The following is a 21455-nucleotide window of genomic DNA, read 5'->3' on the forward strand; positions in this document are numbered from 1 at the left end:
GCTTCACCTTGCACTTTGATGTTATGGAGACCGTTTTTTTCCTTCAGCCTCACGATCCAACCTCTGCTAGCTTCAGACTTTTCTCTGCAGCTTCCTCACCTCTCTCAGCCTTCACAGAATTGAAGAGAGTTGGGGGCTTGCTCTGGACTAGGCTTTGGCTTAGGGGAATGTTGTGGCTGGTTTGATCTTCTGTCCAGCTTACTAAAACTTTCTTCACGTCAGCAGTTAAGGCTGTTGCTCTTTCTTCCGTGTGTCCACTGGAGCAGCACTTTTAATTCTCCTTCAAGAACTCTTCCCTCGCATTCACAGCTTGGCTGTTTGGTGCAAGAGGCCCAGCTTGCTTCCCGTCTTGGCTTTCGATCTGCCTTCCTCACTCAGCTTCACCATGTCTGGCTTTTCACTCAGAGTGAGAGACGTGTGACCCTTCGTGTCACTGAGCACTGAGAGGCCATTGCAGGGTGATTAACTGGCCTCATTGCAGCGTTGCTGCGTCTCAGGGAAGAGTGGCCCGAGGCGGGGCAGGCGGGGGCGGTCAGGGCACACAGCCTTTGTCAGTGAGGTCTGCCGTCCCGTGGAGGTGGTAGGTGGTGCTTCAGAACAGTTACAGTAGCAACTCAAAGGTCACTCGCCACGGATCGCTATAACAAGTAGAGTCACAGGAACAAGTTTGAAGTACCACGAGAATTACAAACTGTGACACAGAGATGCAGGGTGAGCCAGTGCTGTTGGAAAAATGGTGCCGATAGATGTCAGGTTGCCGCAGACCTTCGATTTGTAAGAAACCCAGTAACCGAAGCGCAATAAAGCAAAGCCCAGTAAAACAGAGGTAGGCCTGTAGTTGTTCCTGTTGATTGAAATGGTTAATTCTTATTCATTTCTTCTCATAACAGCTCTGGTTCTGACTGCTAATTAATTTCCAGGACCACTGGACCATCTGAATTGCTCTTACCACTTGCAGTTTTTGTTCATTGTCTTGTAGCCTCCATACCACTTGCCAGCTCATTTTTGGAGGTGGGGAGTTGAATTATATTACCTTGATGCTGAAAAATAAATACGTGGAATGAAATTGAAGTACTAACAATTAGACTTTTGTAGTGGACCTTTTTGTATCATTAATCAAGTGTGGATATTTGTATCTTGGTTTTTCTTAAGACAGTAGAAACCATCATCCCTGATGGTCTCTGAGATGTGTAGATTTTTCATAAAACTCATGAATTACTTTTAAGCAGTTTTTAGGAAGAGTTGGTCCTGTGGTGAGGAGATAGGATGCCATCTTCATCATCTTGAAAGCAGGCACCTTCCCTGAAACTTAACTTTTTGAAAACTTCATACCGTGTTAGTGGAAATTCGGCAAAACTTAAAAGGGCAAGTGTGGAAACTGTTTAAGAAGTTGAAAAATAATTGCAAAAACGTACTGGATAATTGTGACTTCTAGTTCTCTGTCAGTTGAATTTTTTTGCCTTTTTCTCTATGTACGTTATGTATTAGAACTTTTATTTTATAAAAAGCTACAAGTTGCTAGAAATGATAAAAATGAGGTTTTGCAGTGATGAGTTAGTGACATACAATGATCTGTAGTATGATGGGAACCAGTGCAGACATGAAATATGACTTGTAATTCACTTTGCTTTTTATTTTTTAAGGGACCAGTTACTCTCCCCAAGAAAATTCACACAACCACAGTGCTCTTCATAGTTCAAATTCACATTCTTCTAATCCAAGCAGTAATCCAAGCAAAACTTCAGATGCAGTAAGTATATAAACATGCCCAATTTTGTGTTTTTGGAATATATTGCAAAAAAAAATTTTTTTTAATCTAAGTTGATCTTAACGCACTTGAACTAATGAGCTGGCCTTATTATTCGAACTGAGCGTGATCCAAATATGCCATCTTGGTATTGTTTCACCAAGAAATAATATTGTTTCCATTCCTCTATGGAGCAGAATTTACTATTTTGATATTTGAGATACAAAGAACTTTATTTTAGATTGTGAAACTTGTGGCTTAACTTGAGCTTCTTCTTTTCATAATCTATAAACTTCTGTTAAAAAAATTCTATAAATTTATTGAGTGTCTACTTGTATTATACTCTATAAGACACTAGTGGTATAGAGGTCCCTCTCCTGAAAAGCACGAAACCCAGTGAGGAATTGTAGGTATTTCTAAAAATGAAGTAATTGTTAATGAAGTAACTGTTACTCAGGTTGAACTTTTTAGAGTCAAGGTTCAAACAAAAGTTTTAATACATTCATTCAAAAATAAGGTTTCAATTTCCCAGGCATATGCTAGGTTGTTGATGTATAGAACTAAGAAAATGTAGCCCATCTTAAAGGAACTTTTGGACCTGTGGTGGAGACTGAAAAGTAAACCATTAAAATGATGCATGTTAATGTTGCTGGGGAGCCCTCCAGAGGGGGCTGCGGCCTGGATGAGGACGGTGTGCTGGCCAGCAGACTGACTGTAACCCACGCAGTGGAAGAGGTTGGAATTTGTGTAGCATGAAAAGGAACAGCACCTACAAAGACGCAGAAGTATGAAATAACACCACATGTTTGCAGAACACGGATTTCGATGGTGTGGAAGAATGGCAGGGACTCAGGTTACAGAGAGAAATGGGGCCGGATTACAAAGCATTCTCTGCCTTTCCAGGGAATATGAACTGTACGTAAAGGCAGGAGAGAGCTACTAAAGGGTATAATCAGTGAAGTACCATATTTGCAATTTAAAAAACATGGAAAATACATTATAGGAAGGAAGAACAACTAGAAGGCTATAGAAGTGTATGTTGAATCCAGCAGACGTTGCCTTGGTTATTCAGGTGATCATCATACCTTAATCGGTATTGAAAACCCTCGGGGTTTATTATTATTTGTCTCTTGTTGAATCAGTGTAGATAGTACATTTCCATAGAAAATTGAGACATCAGTGATTTTCATAAAAATTTTAGAGTAGTTTTAAATATTAGGGTCCAATTAGGAAAACAGGACTCATACCGGTTATTTTAGCATAGAGAATTTCAAATACAGGAAAGGAAAAGGAACATATAGTGATTACCCCTGACGGCTGGGAGCAAAAGGAAGAGGTTGGGGTCATCAGAGCCCAGGTGCTCAGAGGAGGAGCCTTGCACAGTTGGTGATGGTACCTCTGCGAGGTACGATGAAGCTGGTTCTGGTTCTGGGTTGAGAGCTGAAAACTGGAACCCGCTGCGCTGCAAGGCTTCTTCCTCCTGCCTTTCAGCCCTCCTCTAATGCCTGGTACTGGCAGAATCTAAGAGGAAGCCAGCTGGCTAAACAGAGTGTAATTGGCGTTATCCCAGCCTTAGCATCACAGAGTAGAGAAAGGGTGGTATCGGGACTGAGACCGCAGCTCGATGGACCTTCACAGGTGTTACCGTCGCACCGCTTGAGCTGATCACTTTCACTAAGGCGTATACTCAGGATTCTGCAGTGCGTATCTCTATTTGTGTGAAAAATGGCCCCATTAAATTAACAGGCTAGCACTAACCTAATGTTTCCTTTATTACGGACAATTTAGATTTGGTGTTTGCTATTAGGACAGAGGCGGGCCATGTGGACATTGCTTCGGTGGAAAAAAATCCTTATTCAGGGAAAACAGTTTCTGATTATTTTGATTTTCAGGAAGTGGATTGACATAATGAAATCAGAAAGAATAAATAATGGGCATCAGATAAGTTGGAAAGATCCAAATTCTAAAGGGCGTCAGGGGACTGCACTGTGTGAATGGAAACTGAAGACGGATTAAATGTCATGTGTTTTCAGAATCAGGGTTCCCCTTTCTGTAGATTTCAGCTCTAGGTATATAATTAACCTCAAGTAGTGGTCTTTTTCACCATAATGTACCCAGGGGGAATGACATTTTTACAGACTATAATTTAATGTTACCTGAGAGCCTGGGTTTTGAACATTTCTGAAGGTTACTTGTAAACTGACTTTGTCCTAAAATCACTTCCAATGGAAGGTTTTTGAGTAGTAAAGTAAAACATAAAGTCACCTTTCATTAATACTTTCATAATGAAAGAAGAGATGAACAAGAATGTAAGGTAACCCAGGTCAACACATTATTTTAACCCAGGTTAAAATATGGAGTAGCTTTTTTTTTTAAGTGGGTTTTTATTTTGTGCTTTCTGAGCTTTAAATCTGTCTTTGAAAATCAGTAGCAGTATTCTTTGGAGTTATGCACACAGATATGTATGTGTATGGATGATTTATATTATCAAGTTAACTGTTGGAAGTCGAGTTGCAATTACCTTGTTTTGTTAGTATGGAGATACTCACAGGTAGGCCTCGTTGAATTTACATATGTAGCCTGTGGAACGCCTCCTGCTTCCTAAGGTAAATCATGGTAGGATTTACAGACATCACGTAGGCTGCCTTAGATTATGTTGTGCATATTCCTGATTTTTTTTTGAGATCTCTTTATTCAGAAAATCTGTTTATTTAGGAAGAGAAATTTATTTCCATTTAAAGACATTATAATTGGAATCTTCCCTTAAGTATGGTTTACCAATTTTGATTTGCTGCAGGTGCTTTAAATCCAGTCCTAGGTTACTTTGCATTTATACTCCAGCTCCCCTTGTTATGAATTAAATATCTTCTGTTATCAAATATCTTCTGGAGGTTTTAAGTTGGAGGCGCTTCTTCAGATCTGTTCTCTGTAACCAGTCTTGACTGAAGATATTCTACTTAACCATAGAACTCTTAGGACTCCATGAAATTCTTTGTTACAGTGAGTGCCATCTTTGATGTTATTTAATGAACTATTCTTTAGTAACAGTGCATAATTAAATTCCAAGATTAACACTTTGTTTTCCATAGTTTAACTTTGAGAAGAAATGGTGGAACTCTGTATTTTGGAGAGTCAATAGGGAGGCGCTTTTTTATTTAAGAAGAGAAAAGCAGTGTTGATATAAGCTCTAAAAGGCATTTTGAACTGAAGAGTAGACGGGTGCTACAGTAACTGTTGAGTGCCGTTCTTATAGAGCAGCCATTCCATGCTTCGTAGTCTCAGGGCCTCTATATTCATGAAAGTTGAGAGCTTCTGTTTATGTGGACTCCATTGTGAGTAACCATATTAAAAATTAAAACTGATAAATTTGAAAGATAATTTAAAAATTGTAAAGCTATTACATGTCAACACATGTAATATGTTTTTTTGAAAAATAACTTTCTAGTTTTTTGAAAAATAGACATTGAGCATCTCTTTAAATCCCTGAGTAGGGAGAAGAAACATAGAAGTTCATAGTTGTTCTACCTTCAGTCTTTTGTGATATCAGATCTCCCGTAAAGCCTCTGAGAAAACTCCCCTGTGTTCTTGTGATAGAATGAGGAGGAAAAAGGCAAAATTATCTTAGTATTCTTTATGAAACTATTTATGAAAATAGTTGTGATTTTGTGAATGATCTCGGGGTCCCTCAAGGGTTCCTGGGCAGCACTTGGCCACTACAGCAAGCCTAAATTAGAAAACTTGAAATGTTTGCAAAACGTTTGTTTAATTCTTAATTTTAGATACCTTTTTTAAATCGAGGAACTTGAGAATCTAATATACAACATGATGACTATAGTTGGGGACACTGTGTTGTGTGATGGACATTTGCTAAGATAGCAGAGCGTCAGCGTCCTAACCAAAAGAAGTGCCTGTGAGTGACGTGATCAGTAACTAGATGAGCAAACCCTTCCGGTGAATGTGGGTGTCGAGTCGTTACCTGTGTGCGTTTCAGGCGTCTTACAATTTTATTTGTCAGTTATACCTTAGGAAGGCTGAAAAAAAAATTCCCCCCGCCCCCAGTTACACAACGGGGCGGGGGGAACTTAACACCTGCTGTTGCATATCAGCGTTTAAAAACACGACCCTGTTCCTTAAAGGTTTTTTCCTTAACCTTTCTTTGAGGATAGAAGTTGGGTGGAGAAGATAGCTTAGGTTACTAGTACGTGAGGGCAGTGCTATACCTGGAGCACATTCTGTGACGTAAGACACGAACTAGTACTAAGCTGGAGTCTGGTGAACCCGTGCTCTTCAAGGTTCTGGTCTGTGACCTTTGAACCGTCCTGGAGGCTGTGCCGGAGTGCAGATTAGCTGCCGTCAAACACACCGCCTGGTTGAGCGGTGGCAGTGTCTGTCCTGAAAGTGGGCCTTTGGCTCGGGAAGCAGTGTGTCAGCGTGCGCTTGTGAGGGGCACGGGCTTAGACCCTGTGCTCCGCTCTGCTGGCCTCTGTTGCCCTGCCTCACATCTCCTTCTGCCTCTCCAGACCAAACTAGTAACCCCACGTGGCCACTTGCCCAGCAAACCAAATCTTCCAGATGCATCCGTAGAGGGGCTCAGTTGGCATACTAATGTAGGTCTGGGGAGTGGTAGGTGGTGGAGAAGAACCTTTTGAATTTGGCCTTCTGTGATTGGGTTTCCTGCAGCCTGGCAAAGCCTCCTGGAAGCTAGAGGGCTTGAGAGTTAACTCTCCGCTGATCTTTAGAGGTTTGGAAGCACAGGGCTGATTTCCAGCAGCTTCATGATTTTGAGACACCAGCCTGAGAGCATAATCTGCATCGTTTCTTCAACTGTCCTCAAAATTCTTACTCTTAACGACATTTCCAAAGTTGGTATTGACTTAGTGGAAATAATAGATGTCCAGAAACCTGAGTTTTGATCCTTTCTTCTGCCACTGATGACTTTTGTGACCTGTGGACAACTTGTAAGTTCTTTCAGCTTGTTCCTATGTGGTATATTAAAGAAAGCTGGGTAGACAGTGCATCAGATTCCCTTTCCTTAATTTTTAAAATTGTGTTCCTCTGTACTGTGGTGAGCCCAGTAGAAGGATGGGCTGCCAGAGTATAACCTTATTTCATTTTAGCCTCAAAGCTCCTTTGAAAACAGTTAAATTCATGTTCAAGTGTACTTGGGGTTCTACCAGATTTCCTGGAGCTGGTGCAGGCACTTAAACATTACTTTTGTTGAGATTAATTCCATGAGAACTGGGCCTTTCAGATATTTCTAACTTCATTATAATTTTACAGTGCCTATGAAATTACTAGCAAGAGACTGTATCTGAGAACTTTCGGAATACAGACCAGTTTTAGTTATGGGAAAAAGAGCAACACTGCCGACCCTATATACTGTGTGAGACAAGTTGAGTTAATACTTGACCCACCTCATGGATTTTGAAGTTGAAACAAATCCGTAGCTTTTAATTAGCTTTGTGTTTACATTAAAGTTCTTTTGTGTGTGCCTTTTTCCCACTAAGTAACAGTGAATACAGGCAGGCTGTTCTCTGTCACACTATTTGTGATTACTGTTGTGCCTTAGAGTGTTTAGAACTGATGTACTCTCATGCCATCAGGTCAGTCAGTTGAGAGTGGCTTCTCCATGTGACTAGATTTCAGCAATTAAAACTGTGGTAACGGGGAGCTTTGTAATGCTTTCCTAAAGTCACTATGATGTTAGTTTTGTGTCATTCTTCCTGTGCCTAATGAACCTGCTAATCTGTTTAATTTGATATTTTATAGAGTTTTCCATTGTTACCCTTGAAGGTTTTCATAGACTAGGGTCTCCTAAGATATATATGCAGGTAATTACATCTTGGACATCTTAGATCAGGGGACTTTTATCTCAGGTCTTTTTCCATATGTATGCCTTGAAAACCATCGACATTCTTGATATTTCGTACCAAGTGATTAAATTGTATTGACGTTTTCTAATTTTCTGAAATGTGTTTTTAAGCCTTACGATTCTGCCGATGACTGGTCTGAGCATATTAGCTCCTCTGGGAAAAAATACTACTACAATTGTCGAACAGAAGTCTCACAGTGGGAAAAACCAAAAGAGTGGCTTGAAAGGTATTTGCTCATTTAATTGAACAGTATGTCTCATTCTTGATTCTACCGGCTAATGTCTTAGGGTGCTAAACGTTCTGAGTTCAGGTTTCTCAGTGTGATGCTCGTCACTCCTTAACTGCAGTGGTTGGCCCATGTCTGTGTTTTCCATAATTTCTCTTTACCTTAAAAAGCAAAACCAAAAAAACTAGGACAGATGAGCAGCTGTCCACAAGGGCCTTGTGAACAGTCAGTGTATTTATGTAATTTAAAAATTTATATTAATCTGTAATCTATCATACATCTTCCCTATAATTTGTATTAGAAAACTTTATCATTCTTGTAGGACAATAATATATTTCCTTCATATATGTAGAATTATCATTACAGAGTTTTGGTTGTAGGGTTAATGGCATGTAAATAATTGGTATAATATTGCCATCGGTGAGAAACATTAATGTTGTTTGCTGTATCCCATGTCCCACACCAGTTGAATGATATTACTGCCTTGTTCTTTTATGTTCCATATACAGTTTCGTTGAGCATTTGACCAGAAGTGTTAAATGTAGATTTATTGTATCTCTTGTAATTTTTATGGGTGTATCTTTTATTTTTAGAGAACAGAGACAAAAAGAAGCGAACAAGATGGCAGTTAATAGCTTCCCAAAAGATAGGGATTACAGAAGAGAGGTGATGCAAGCAACAGCCACTAGTGGGTTTGCCAGTGGAAGTAAGTATTCGTTTCTTTCTTTGAACCAATATAATGTTTGATTCATTCCTGTAGTTTGTTTACTTTACAGATTTATGTGCATATCCGTTTATATAGGTAAACTAAAAGAAATAGAAACATAAAAGGTTTTCTGTGTTGGGTCTGTCCTCGTAACGTGCATCGTTTTGTTCTTGAAACGGTGCACGTGGAGGTGTCCATCACTACCCGTGGTGGCTCTGATGCCGTAGAGTTGGTGAAGAAGTCAGATTTCATGCTGTGGATTGACAAGAGGCCCCACCCCCATTTACACTGGTCACTGAGAAACCCGCTGGGTTTCAGTCCAGTAACTGAACGATAGCCGCACACAGAGAGTGACGTGAAGTGCCTGTCTTTGTGTTATCAGCGAGAAGCTTGCCCATCCTTGTATTTGGAAATGGGTTTCACCACGATCATAGATCTGTGTGCCGTCTCCATTCTGTGGGCACCTTCAGGTTCTTTTGAGGTCAGATTTTGTCCGAGTTGGACAATATGGGTAACATACATTTAATTTTAAGTTCAAATAAAATTTGAATTTGAAGATTTTACTAAATATATTCTATTCCCAGTGGCTTGTCTTGCCCAGAATAAAATTTAAATGCCACATAGAATTCTTAGGCTCGTCATCAAATTTTGAAGTTTTGAGAATTTTTAGATGTGTTTTGGGAATTCTTAGAGTTAAGCGTTTGAATTCTCCTTCTGTAACTCAAGACAAAAAGTAGGGTTATTTACATTTGGTCCCAGTGGAGGATATTGAATTTTTGATGGGAGAAATTACTTAAGATGAAACAAATAATATAGTTCTGTAGGGCTGAATGTTTAAAGTATGTTCCCTGGAACATTTAACTTTTTATATTAGTGAAATTGTACTGAATTCTAAGAAAAAAACAATGGTTTAAAGCACTGAAGTTAGGAAATTTAAGAATATTGTATTTTGAGACAGAAGACTTGGGTTGTAATCCCATTTCACTTAATATCTTAAGTAACTGTGACTTTTTGGCGAATAACTAAAAATGAGAGGTTTTCCTTTCCAGGTTAAAAAAAATACAGTGCCCAGCTTGTGGTCCTCCTGAACAAATTGTGGGTATCCAGGAAGAGTGGCTAGATGAGTGTAAAAGTAATGTTTTTTAGTTATTGGGCCAGGCCTCTCCACGTAGTGGCTGATGGTTCCCAGAGAAGAAAAGATCAGAGCCTAGTACGTTTGTTCTTTCCAGAATAACCTAGTCACTCGTCCTCTCTTGGGGTAATTAGAGGTCTGATAGGAAAGTCGATGGAAGTGAAAATACTACGTCTGGCTGCTTAATAAAAATTTTTAAGGAAATAAAATCACAGTCCTGGTTTCAAATTATCTGTGTGCATCTTTTTCTTTCAAAAGGGAAATCAGTTTTTTCTTCTTTATGATTTCAGAAGTTAGGCATGTTTGTTATTAAAAGTAGAGAGAGGGAAAGTATTTTAATCTCATGACTCAGGAACACTTGGAGACATACACTTTTTTCTAGCTGCATGTGAAAGTATATAAAAACTACATATGCATGTATTTTACACCAAAAATAGGATTGTGTGTTACTGTTCTTAACCTTTTTCTTCTGTTCAATAATGTTTCAAGGATATGGAACTTCCCTGGCGATCCAGTGGTTAAGACTCTTGTGCTTCTACTGCACGGAGCACGGGTTCAATCCCTGGTTGAGGAATTAAGATCCCGCGTGCCGCGCGGCACGGCCAAAAAAAATTAAGAAAAAAATGTTTTCCAAGGATTTGTTTCCTTTTGCCATTTTATAGTTCAACATATGTTAACTGCATGGTGTTCCGGTTTTGGACGTGCCCCCATTCATAAATAATCCTCTCTCCGTGGATACCCGCGTGGCTTTTAGCTTCTTCCTGCAGTAAACAATGCTGTTGTTCCTATTTCTGCCCGCTTCCCTGATTACTTCCTTAGCTAAATTCCTAGAAGTGCAGATGAGGAGTCGGTGGGTCTTTGTGCTGAAATGTACTCCTTTATCACACTTCTTGAGTTTTAAGTAATGTTTGAGAAAGGGCTGCAGCTGTATTGCTGCTACTTTTTTTTTAAATTGGTCAGCTGACTGTTCTTGGCGGGACAGTAGTAATGGTCACCAGGCGCTGAAGTGCTTAACTTTGTCCATATCCAGAAAATGCTGGCAGCGCCTCCCGTACGTCTGCTACGTTGCTGTTCACGTAGGGTAGGGCCTGAAGCTCTGTTGTCCCGAACAGCCAGCGAAAGAGGTGTGCGTGTGGAGGGGACAGGGAGGGGTGGGAACATTGCATACGTAAAGAGGTAAAGGTAGGAAAAAAGATTCTTAAAGAGCGTTTTTGTGTTTCGGGAGTTTGGGCAACGTAGCAAATAATACGCACAGTTTGACGGTGACGTTGTGGGGGTAAAATCTTAAATGCGGTATTGCTGCTGCTGCAATTGTACTGGCGTAGTTGTATCGTTGATTACTTTTATTACCTTTAATCGGTGCCTCACAGACTGATTGCTCTGTGGTTAGAGAAACTTCACCTTGGGTTCTTCAGCAGTGGCACGGATGGCGCTTGGGGTCAGGGAACGCATGTGGGTTCCGTCCCGTGTTGTAGGGTGTAGAGCGTTACACCTGGCCTTTCCGTGCCAGCCCCGGTAGCACACCTCTCCTCGCCCAGTGGTGGCACCCGGAAGTGTCTGCAGATGTTTGCTGAGCGTTCTTGTCGCGTGGCTGTGCGCATGGAGTCTCTGCTGAACAGCGTTGCGTCTCGAGCCCTGAGCAGGAGAAAGCTGTTGGCGCCATAGCGCCCTCGTGTGCTGTAACGCTCTGCGGTGTCTCTGCTGCAGGTGTGCACTGACAATTTGAAAACTGCTTTGCGGTTTAAGCCTACTTCCTTCTTTGTGCTGTCATGCTCTCTAGTCTTGGAGGAACCATGAACTGGAAAAAACGACACGGTATCAACAGGGAGGGCATCCTTTGGTAGTATCATTACATATCATGTGCTTGAATCTTAAGGTGTTTTTCTCCTTGGAAGTTGCTTTAATCCTTCAGTTACCGATGAGATTCTTGTAATTTAGGCTGGAGATTTTTCGACAAATACAAGTTTTGTTACTGTGATTGTTGAAATTTTCCTTCTTTTGTACTCTTTTTGCGGAAGCAGAAGTACTTTTGAGTTTAAAATAATTTTGTGGCTTTAAATTGGAAGAGGATCTGTTTTTAACATGACTGATAATACCAAGTATATTTTTCTGACTTTGCTGCAGATGTAGGGCTCCTGTTGTCAGATAGCATTATCTATAACTTGATTTTATAACTAACTCTGGTATTTGTTAGCATCATTAAAAATATGAATTGATTTACTTACTCAGTGCAGAGTTCTTTATAAAATTCAGCCATCCCAAAATGAGGTCATTTAAGCCCTAGTACCAGCTACTTTAGAGCCCACTAATGAGCCACTTCAGTATTCAGAAAAATCAGGCTAACAACAAAGTAGTATTCCTTTGTAGCTGAACCACTGTGGATAATTCAGTCAATTATTAGAACCAAGATCCATATTTTAAAAGAATGGACCGTTTACCTTTTCTATTTTTAAAATAATTTTTTTTATTTGAGTAAAATGTTATACCTCTCCATATATTGATCTTTTAAAAGATGTTTTGTTTGAGCTATGGTGTGTGGTTCTAAAGAATCCCCCAAACCAGCAGCCTGCTTGAAATCTCAGTGTAGATGAAGTGCGTACAGTTGAGCTAAAACTCCTCTTCCAGTATTTGAATATCTATACGCTAGTGGTAAAACTGCAGACGCTAACTGGGCTCGCAGTTTTATAAAAAGATGTCAAATACAAGTGTGTTGCTGAAGTAGCTGATGTTAAAGACAGGTTTCTAACGTAATCTTTTTTCTTCCCCTTCCGTCATTTCCAACATCTCTTTTTCCGAACTCTGAACTAAAGTGGAAGACAAGCATTCCAGTGATGCCAGTAGTTTGCTCCCACAGAATATTTTGTCTCAGACAAGCAGACACAATGACAGAGACTACAGACTGCCAAGAGCAGAGACTCACAGTAGTTCTACGCCAGTACAGCACCCCATCAAACCAGTGGTTCATCCAACTGCTGCCCCAAGCACTGTTCCTTCTAGTCCATTTACGCTACAGTCTGATCACCAGCCAAAGAAATCATTTGATGCTAATGGAGCATCTACTTTATCAAAACTGCCTACACCCACATCTTCTGTCCCTGCACAGAAAACAGAGAGAAAAGGTATGCCATTATTGCGAGATGCTGCACGTTGAACTATAGTTTCTTGAGTTTCTGATCATATTACATTATTTCCGGTAGCTTAAATAAGACGCTTGATTATGAATTCTTTTAAAAAGTCTTCTAGAATGTTACTGCATAGATTTAGATCTAGAGTGAGCCATATTTAGCTTTTTTCTTTTTCTTTTTAATTATGAAGCCTCAGAACTGTTTTTTGCCTTTGACACTTTGAAGTCAAGTGCTTAATTTATAACAGTTAATAATGGATAAAATAACTTTTCACAGCTAAATGACTGTCCCATCATACTTGGATAAAGTAATTTTTGGTTTTTGTGATAATTGTCTTCATGATATAGTTTAGAAATTGTCTCAGTTTTCTATTAAAATTTAATATGAATAGAGACATTTAAAAACTTGTCATTTCCGCATACATGCAACTATTGGTTTCAGTTTGTGAATTAGAAAACTGAGTTGTGGGCCATAAGATAAGGAGTCTTAATGTCTGAATTATGAGTTAAGTCTGAAGAGTAGAAGTTGAACTTTGCAACCCAAATTGTGTTTATCCGACTCGGTGCTAGTAACCATAGAAGGTTCAGGAAAACTGTGGTAACCACCACTTGGGGGGGCAGTGCATAATGGAAGCAGCAGGATGATAGGATAAGCCTATTTCATAGACCAGCCACAGTCCCAGACTTAACCCAGTTTTAAGGAACTAAGGAAATTTGAAAAGCATTAAGTAAATAAATCACCTTGGGTAGACCCCTTAGCAGATGAATTAGCAGATTAGCATCAGTAAATGTTGAGGAAGTTTTATGTCCTTTGGGTTTAGGAGATGCTATGTGGACCTAATGAGTCTTTAAGCTTTTACTCTATTGTCTGACTCATTATTTCACATTGATTTGATTTGTTGACAAAGGATTTAAGTAATTGGGTTTCTTTTGCTTCTAGTTTGCTCTCCTTTTATGTATGTTGTTTGAATTTCCCCTGTAGCAGTTGTTACACATTACTAAACATACTTTCATCATAGAGTGCATCATACATAAACAGGTTATTCCAAATGTTGTCAGATTCCCCAAAGATGGCTTGTACCAAGATTCATATGTACAAGTCATATTTGCCCTGATGCAGAATTAAATTTACAAAAGAGAATTCCTGAGAGAGAAAATCTGAATTAATGCATTAATTGTTAGTGTAGTAATACTTTCTAAAGGATGTTTTGGTTTTTCAGTTTTGCCAGTTTTAGTTTGGTTACAGAAAAAGTTTATTTAAAAAACACTTCTCAGTTTGAAAAACTACCTTTGGCCTTCAGAAAGATCTTTGGTCTTTCTCTCATTTTACCTGTTGTTAGCTCTTACCTCCTTTTTGGAGTGTTTTTCTTCCCTGACTTCTGGGACGCTGCGCTCGTCAGCTTCCTGCCCTCTCCTCTCCTGAAATGGCAACAGAGCTCAGTCTTCACTGTGGTTTGTTCTTTTTTTTTTTTTTTTTTTTTTTGCGGTACGCGGGCCTCTCACTGCTGTGGCCTCCCCTGTTGCGGAGCACAGGCTCCGGACACGCAGGCTCAGCGGCCATGGCTCACGGGCCCAGCCGCTCTGTGGCATGTGGGATCCTCCCGGACCGGGGCACGAACCCGCATCCCCTGCATCGGCAGGCGGACTCTCAACCACTGCGCCACCAGGGAAGCCCTTGTTCTTTTTTCCTGCCCAGCATGTCGTCTTTTGCTGGGTAGCAATTCTCATGACTACCTTGTCTACATAAGTGACTCCCAGATCTTTACTTCTAACTCACACACGTCTGCTTCCTTCTCCAAGCAGTTGGTATTTGTTAACATCTCCCCAGAATATAGTGTGTCCCAACTTCCTCCCTTTTCCCACAGTTTTTAGGTTCTCAGTGACAACACTATCCTCCCAACCATCCCATGTTCTTCAACATTCTTGCCCATTCATCCATCAACAAATCTTGGATTCTTCCTCCTGTGTCTTATTGGTGTATATCGTTTCTCTCTCTTGTTATTGCCACTGCCATTATTGGGACTCAGGTCATTGCTCTTGAAACAACCTTCTGATAACTGCTGTGCTTCCTTCTACCCAGTCTGTCCACTTACAGTGACATCATTGTAAAATTTAGATTGGATTGTGTTATTTCCTTGCTTAAAATTTTCTAATGGTTTTATCCAAAGGAAAAGTCCATACTTCTCAGTAAGATGATAGCAAGTCCTTGACAGTCTGGTTGCAGCCTGTCTTACTAGCTTGATCTCCAGTATTTCGCTCTTAAACATTCCCTGTATAATTCATCTGCTGCAAACTTGTACAAAGTTTTTTAGATCGTGTTATGCTCTTTCGTGTTTTGATCCTTTGCTGAAAAGGACGTATTCTTTCCCCCATTTTCATTCTGTTGAACTCAGTACTCTTTCTTTAAGGGCCAGCGTTGATGTCCTTGGGTTCTCAGAGTCAGTTAACCTCTCAAACACTTTGTTTTTTTGTCTGTTTCTGCACTTACCACTTTATAATTTTAGTTCCTTCGATTAGACTATCCTGTGTAGGGTCAGACGTTATGATTTATTGCATCTTGTACTTTTTTCACTCCCTAACCTCTCCCTCGAAGCTTCAAGCACCATTCCTGACAAACTTAACGTAATTAAAGATTAACTGTGTACCAGCTTTGGTGCTAAATGTTTTGTACATATTTTAGGTTATTCCTTAAAACATTGTGAGGGAAAGAATTGTCTTCTTAGATATGAAGAGCCTGCACATTGCTGAAGTTCAAACATATGGTGTAAGAGGCTGCTTCTCCAAAATCCATGTTCTTTCCATACAACTGTACGTAATGAAAGACATCACCAGTCTATATTCGTTTGGACTCCAGTAATTCAAAACTCCTCACAAATCTTAGGTGATTCATGTTTAAATTCTACAAAGTGTGTTTGCTGATCACAAACTTTATATGAAAATTTTATAATATAGTAATTTTAAACTTACAGGAAGAAACTTGATCACCTTGGAATTGCCTAGGTGTATAGGGAAAGTAGTACAGTCTTACCAAGTATTTCCCCTTGCATGTGAATTGAAGACAGTATCATTTCCTTAAAGAAATTGTATAACAGTTTGGATCTTTTCAGATTGTTTTCCAGTTAGTCTAAGTTTGTGAAAGGTCCATTAATTTGCGGTATATTTTTTTCCTCAGTGGAGACATACATGTTATTTAAGTTGAGCTTCCTATTGACCGTTCTCGTCAACTTGTCTGGATTTTCCGTAACAAATAATTTATATGAAGAGGTCGATGGTTCAACTAAGATAGGCCTCTTAGTCTCAAGTGCTAATAGCGCAGCTAAACTGATGTGAGGGTGATAGCAGTCGAACGCTCTCATAAACAACAGAAGAGCAGGAGCGTCGTCCTAACCACCGCTGTGTCCTTGGTACCTGACAGGCAAGAGGCAGGCAGTCCGTAGTTGTGGTCTATGGACACGTAACTGACAGGGTGGTAATGCATGTGCTGAGAGTTGGGGAAGCACCTGCATTGGTCATGGTTTAAAACATGTCTTTGGAGAAAAAGAAGAGTGTTACATGTGTGGCGTGTCTAATTAAAGAAATAGATTTAGATCTGTTCAATGCCAGTGTGTCTTTCGATAAAAAGAACCTTAGATAAATCAGTCTGTGCTTGCCTGAGGGACAGAAGTGTGGAGGAGCTGTGAAGCTCTTCGGTTCTGCAGAGAATAATCCTAGAGTTAGATAGAGTGAAACAAGGGCATCAGGTACCTCCTTTTAGATTTATATCTGTTTCTTACGGTAACATTTGAACATCTCTTGACAAGACTCCTTTATTGGACAGCCATATAACAAAGTACAGGGAAACTCTGATGTGCTTAAAAAAAAAAAAAAGTCTAAAACTGAATTTTATAGGCTGGCAACCCATTGACCATTCTAAACTGGTCCTGACCCCAGCCTCTTTTCCAGATTTGTGAAACGACAAAATAGTCAGGAGACGTGGGTCCTTGTTTTTTGATTCAGCCATATAAGTGCCAGGGTCAGAAGAGTTACGACTTTAAAGTTTCTTATTTAATAATTTAGAGTTATGGTTTATTAACAGAGATAAGTTTGAAAAGTAAACAGAGCAGCCACAGAAGCAGACCTACTCAGTGACCTCAAGGCAGCTCTCAGAAAATTAGCCTGTCTAAAGACTCACATAGTTACATGCTGTTCTGTACTCTTAATCTAATGGAAGGGGATTAGTCATCCTTTAATGTGAGATGTGAGTTAGTCACTTGGAATAAACTTCCTTTTTGTGTTTTGATGATATTTGTAGACTGGGTGAAGTTAAAATGAACCTGAAGACTTTTCCCAGTGTGTTAACAGCAGTAATCTTTTATAGCCCACATAGGAGGTCATAGCTGGCTGTAAGTGGGACACATTTAGCCCTTCCTTGCTTTGCTTTAAACTACTTTTCAAACTACTTTTAGGATTACTAAATGTTCATGTAAAATTAGACCAATTAGACCAATTGGCCATAGAAGTACTTAAGTATTTGTTGAATAGCTGAGGACGTTAACGGGGTGGGGGTGGGGGGTTGGTGTTAGTCTGATTTAGTAAGTTTCACTAAAATTGCATTATGTAATAAAGATGGCATTTTGAGCAGGAGGGCAGGGGGAATAGCTGTGATGAAAGAATGTTAGAAAATACTGTTTATAACTGGAGGGGCAAGGGGGACCTTTTAAATGAGGACCCAAAACACATTTGCCTTAAAAAGTTGGTAAATTCGGCTATGTAAGACATTTAAAACTTCTCTGTGACAGAGATACAATAAACAATAAATAAAAGGTTGAAAAAAAATACAAAATTGGGAGAAAATATTTGCAACAAATGTGAATAGCAGTACATTAAGGATACATTAAGAATTCATCAAAGCAGATGAAAAACACAATCCAACAGAAAAATGAGCAAAGTACATGAACAGGCAGTTACAGAAGAGGAGTTCTAAATTGCCGGTCTTGCTTTAGAACAGTTAGAAAAATTAGCTCAAAATGGAACAAGGACCTTAACTTAGGAGCTAAAAACTATAAAACTGTAAGAAAGCAAGGGAAAATCTCTGACACAGGATTTGGTAGTGATTTCTTGGATATGACACCAAAAGCATTGGCAACAGAAGAAAAAAATATATATATTGGACCTCATCAAAATTAAAAACTTCTGTGCATCGAAGGACACTCTAGAGTGAAAAGACTGAACCCATGGAATGGGAGGAAATATTTATGTCATGTCTGATAAGGGATTAATAGCCAGAATATATGAATACAAAGTCCTGGAACTCAGCAATAAAATGAAACAGCTCAGTCCAAAAATGGGCAAAGGAGTTGATGGGACATTTTTCCAAAGAACATAGTCTGATGGCCACAGTAAGCACATAAAAGGGTGCTCAGCATCATTGGTCAACAGGGAAAGAAAATCAAACCACAGTGAACTATCACTTCACACCCATCAGAATGACTACTGTGTATATATTTAAAAAAACAATAGAAGACAATAAGTGTTTTTGAGGCTGTGGAGATCGAAACCCTTGTGTATTGCTGGTTGGAATGTAAAATAACACAGCTGCTGTGGAATACAGTCTGGCAGTTCCTCAAAAAGTGAAACATAAAATTACCATAGGATCCAGTGATTCCATGCCTAAGTATGTAATCAAAAGAATTGAAAACCAAGGAATCAAATGGGTATTTATACACCAGTGTTCGCAGTAGCACTATTCACAGTAGCCAAATGGTGGAAACAACCCTAGCGTCCACCAGCAGATAAAGGTAAACAAAATGTGATATATGTGTGTGTGTGTGTGTATGTATACACACACACACACACACATGCAGTATTACTCAGCCTTAGAAAGGAGTGAAATTATGATAAATGCTGCAACATGGATGAACTGTGAAAACCTTAGGCTAAGTGACACTAAAGGACAAATATTGTGTGATTCCACTTATGGGGTACCTCGAATGGGCAAATTCATAGACAGACAGACTAGAATAGTGCTCACTTTGGTCTTGTGAGATGGGGAGCTATAGTTTAATTGGGTAGAAAGTTTCTGTTTGGAAAGATGAAAAAGTTCTGGAGGTGAATTGTGGTGATGGTTGCATGACAGTGTGAATGTACTTAATGCTAATGAATTGTAAACCCAGAAATGGTTAAAACGGTAAATTGTATGTTGTATATTTTACCAGCATAAAAGAATTCAAGAGAAAGATTACCAATACAATATTGGAAATTAAAATGAGATTTTTCACTCTTAAAGTTGGTGACAATTAACAGTTGAATGTAGGGAAACAAAACTGGTAGGAGTGTAGAAGATGGTTATGATGGAGGTCACTTAAGTAAAACCTGTTAAAAGTTTTAAAATAGGCTTATCCTTTGTATGTATTAGCATAAAGATTTTCTCGGTTGAATAAAAGAGCAAGTTGCAAAAACATAATTGTTACAAAACATCAATGCTATACTTATTTTTATGTACATTTTAAATGCATAGAAAAGTTCTGGACAGACACATTTAAAATTATGAATTATAGAGTAAAAAATAAATTAAAATGAAAGTCACAGATTATATACCCGGTGTTGTCACCTAGTTATTTTATGGTTTTTTCTACTACACTTGTATACTTTGTGATTCCTCCATGTTGTAACACCGTTACTACACAGTGGAACAAGCAGGCTGCCCTTGTTGCATCAGTGGTTCGAGCTTTGTCCCCATATCCTGCTTAGTATTATGACGGCAGCTGTCAGAACATTGTGGGAAATTAATGGTTAGAAATGCAGTTGGTACCGTTTACTCTTTACATGCAGTATCTCGTTAGATCTTGTTGCAGATTGAGGAGGAGTTATTTAGCATACCAGAAAAATGTAGGTCAGAAAATTTTGACTTTGGTCTGTGTTGTCTTGGGTATTTTGAAAGGGTGCCTATAATTAGAAGAGGTGAGTGGTTATTACCTTAAGCCTTAAAAAGTTAGATTATAGTACATTTCTCTGTGACGTCTAGTCTTTGGTAGCTTACTCCCCCTACTGGTAAAAATTGGAAGTATAAATGAATAATTCATAATTACAAGCATAAAGTGAGAGAAAAAGGTTTTATCAAAGCTAATATACAAAATTTAAATTAAAATCAAAGAGTAACATTTATTTCATGGCTTACAATAAGAATTGGTTAGAGATCTACAAATGATAGAAAAACATCAGGTAGGAAAGTGACCTTAAAGCTCATTTTAAATTTAAAATACCGTAGGACGACATCGCCACATATCCTTAAAAAAATCATAGGCGCGCACACACACACACACACACACACACGCGCACACACAAAATAAAAAAATAAACATGCTAGAGCTAAACTTGGATACCGTTGTTTTGCCAAAAGCTGAAAAAATAGGCTTAAAGCAACCTAGGTTTCTTTAATGCTTGGAAAAGTGTGCGTTTAAAGAATGAGACTAGAGGCTGATGTTAAAAAGCAGAAGAGCCTTTTGAAATGGCTTTGTAATGTAAAACACTACACTAATTTTCTTAAATTCATTATTTGTCTTTATTTTCAAAGATCAAGATTTTTAAGTTTAGTCTGATACAAAACTGTTTAAACGTGTGAAGTATGTTAACCTAACATTGTAACAGATTCCGGATTAAAAAGACAAATAGAAATGTTAATTAAAATTAAATATCTGTGTAGAAAAAGCACACTTAATGACTATGAATTTGTTCCGAATAGTTGCCTTTGAGTGTTTAAAAAAAGAAGAAGGGGGTTGAGGATTTTATGATTATTATAATCTAAATAAGTTAAGTTTGTCTCTAAGACTATGTAGTATTACTTAGCTTTATGGAAAAATAGCATAAGGTGAGCTGTTCATTGCCTGCTCAATGAATTATTTTTGGAGACCTTAGGCTTTTCCTCCCCATTATAAGTTTTGAACCTAGAGCTTAAGAAAAATGGCATAGACACAGGCACCTGAGCCTTTCTTGCCAAATCAGGCATCCAGTCAACAAGTACATGCAGATGCCATCTTGGTGCCAGATCCCATTTTGCACCAGAGCTACAGAGTTAAATACAACAAAATTCTTCTCCTGAAAGAGTTCGTTTTCTGATAGAAGGGAGAGAGATAATAAGCTATATAATAGGAGATGCTCGGTAATGTCTGTGGTAGGGTGCTCTGAACACAGAGGAGTGGCACCCAACCAATAGCTTTCGTTTATTTATTTATCTATCTATCTATCTATCTATCTATCTAATCTACCTATCTATCTACCTACCTACCTACCTATTTATCTATCTATCTATCTATACGCGGGCCTCTCACAGCTGTGGCCTCTCCCGTTGCGGAGCACAGGCTCCGGACACGCAGGCTCAGCGGCCATGGCTCACGGGCCCAGCCGCTCCGCGGCATGTGGGATCTTCCCGGACTGGGGCACGAACCCGTGTCCCCTGCATCGGCAGGCGGACTCTCAACCACTGCGCCACCAGGGAAACCCCTTTTGTTTATATTTTAATGATGAAACCAAGACTGCCTTTCAGGGTTGCATTTTATATTTTTATCACAATCATTTTTCTCAATTATACTTCTAGATGGAGGCAAGTAGTAGTAAAAATGTTTAAGATGTAACATACTTCCGGAGGGCATTTGTATGGGTGTGTCCTTTA

The 21455-nt window shown here is 39.2% G+C and overlaps 1 protein-coding gene across 3 annotated transcripts in view; it reads left to right on the plus strand.

Moving 5' to 3' along the window:
- Nucleotides 1-21455, plus strand: part of WAC (WW domain containing adaptor with coiled-coil) — an 84563-nt gene that overhangs the window by 45351 nt on the left and 17757 nt on the right. For 2 of the 3 annotated variants that reach the window (XM_082619969.1, XM_082619967.1), the window contains exons 4-7: nucleotides 1644-1750; nucleotides 7731-7846; nucleotides 8440-8552; nucleotides 12495-12803. In XM_082619969.1, the coding sequence (XP_082476095.1) occupies nucleotides 1644-1750; nucleotides 7731-7846; nucleotides 8440-8552; nucleotides 12495-12803 (645 nt within the window). The remainder of the gene's footprint in view (nucleotides 1-1643; nucleotides 1751-7730; nucleotides 7847-8439; nucleotides 8553-12494; nucleotides 12804-21455) is intronic. The other variant, XM_082619968.1, reaches the window with a different exon arrangement.

This window comes from Mesoplodon mirus, assembly GCF_964341445.2.
Source record: "Mesoplodon mirus genome assembly, chromosome: 4".
NCBI classification, from domain to species: domain Eukaryota; kingdom Metazoa; phylum Chordata; class Mammalia; order Artiodactyla; family Ziphiidae; genus Mesoplodon; species Mesoplodon mirus.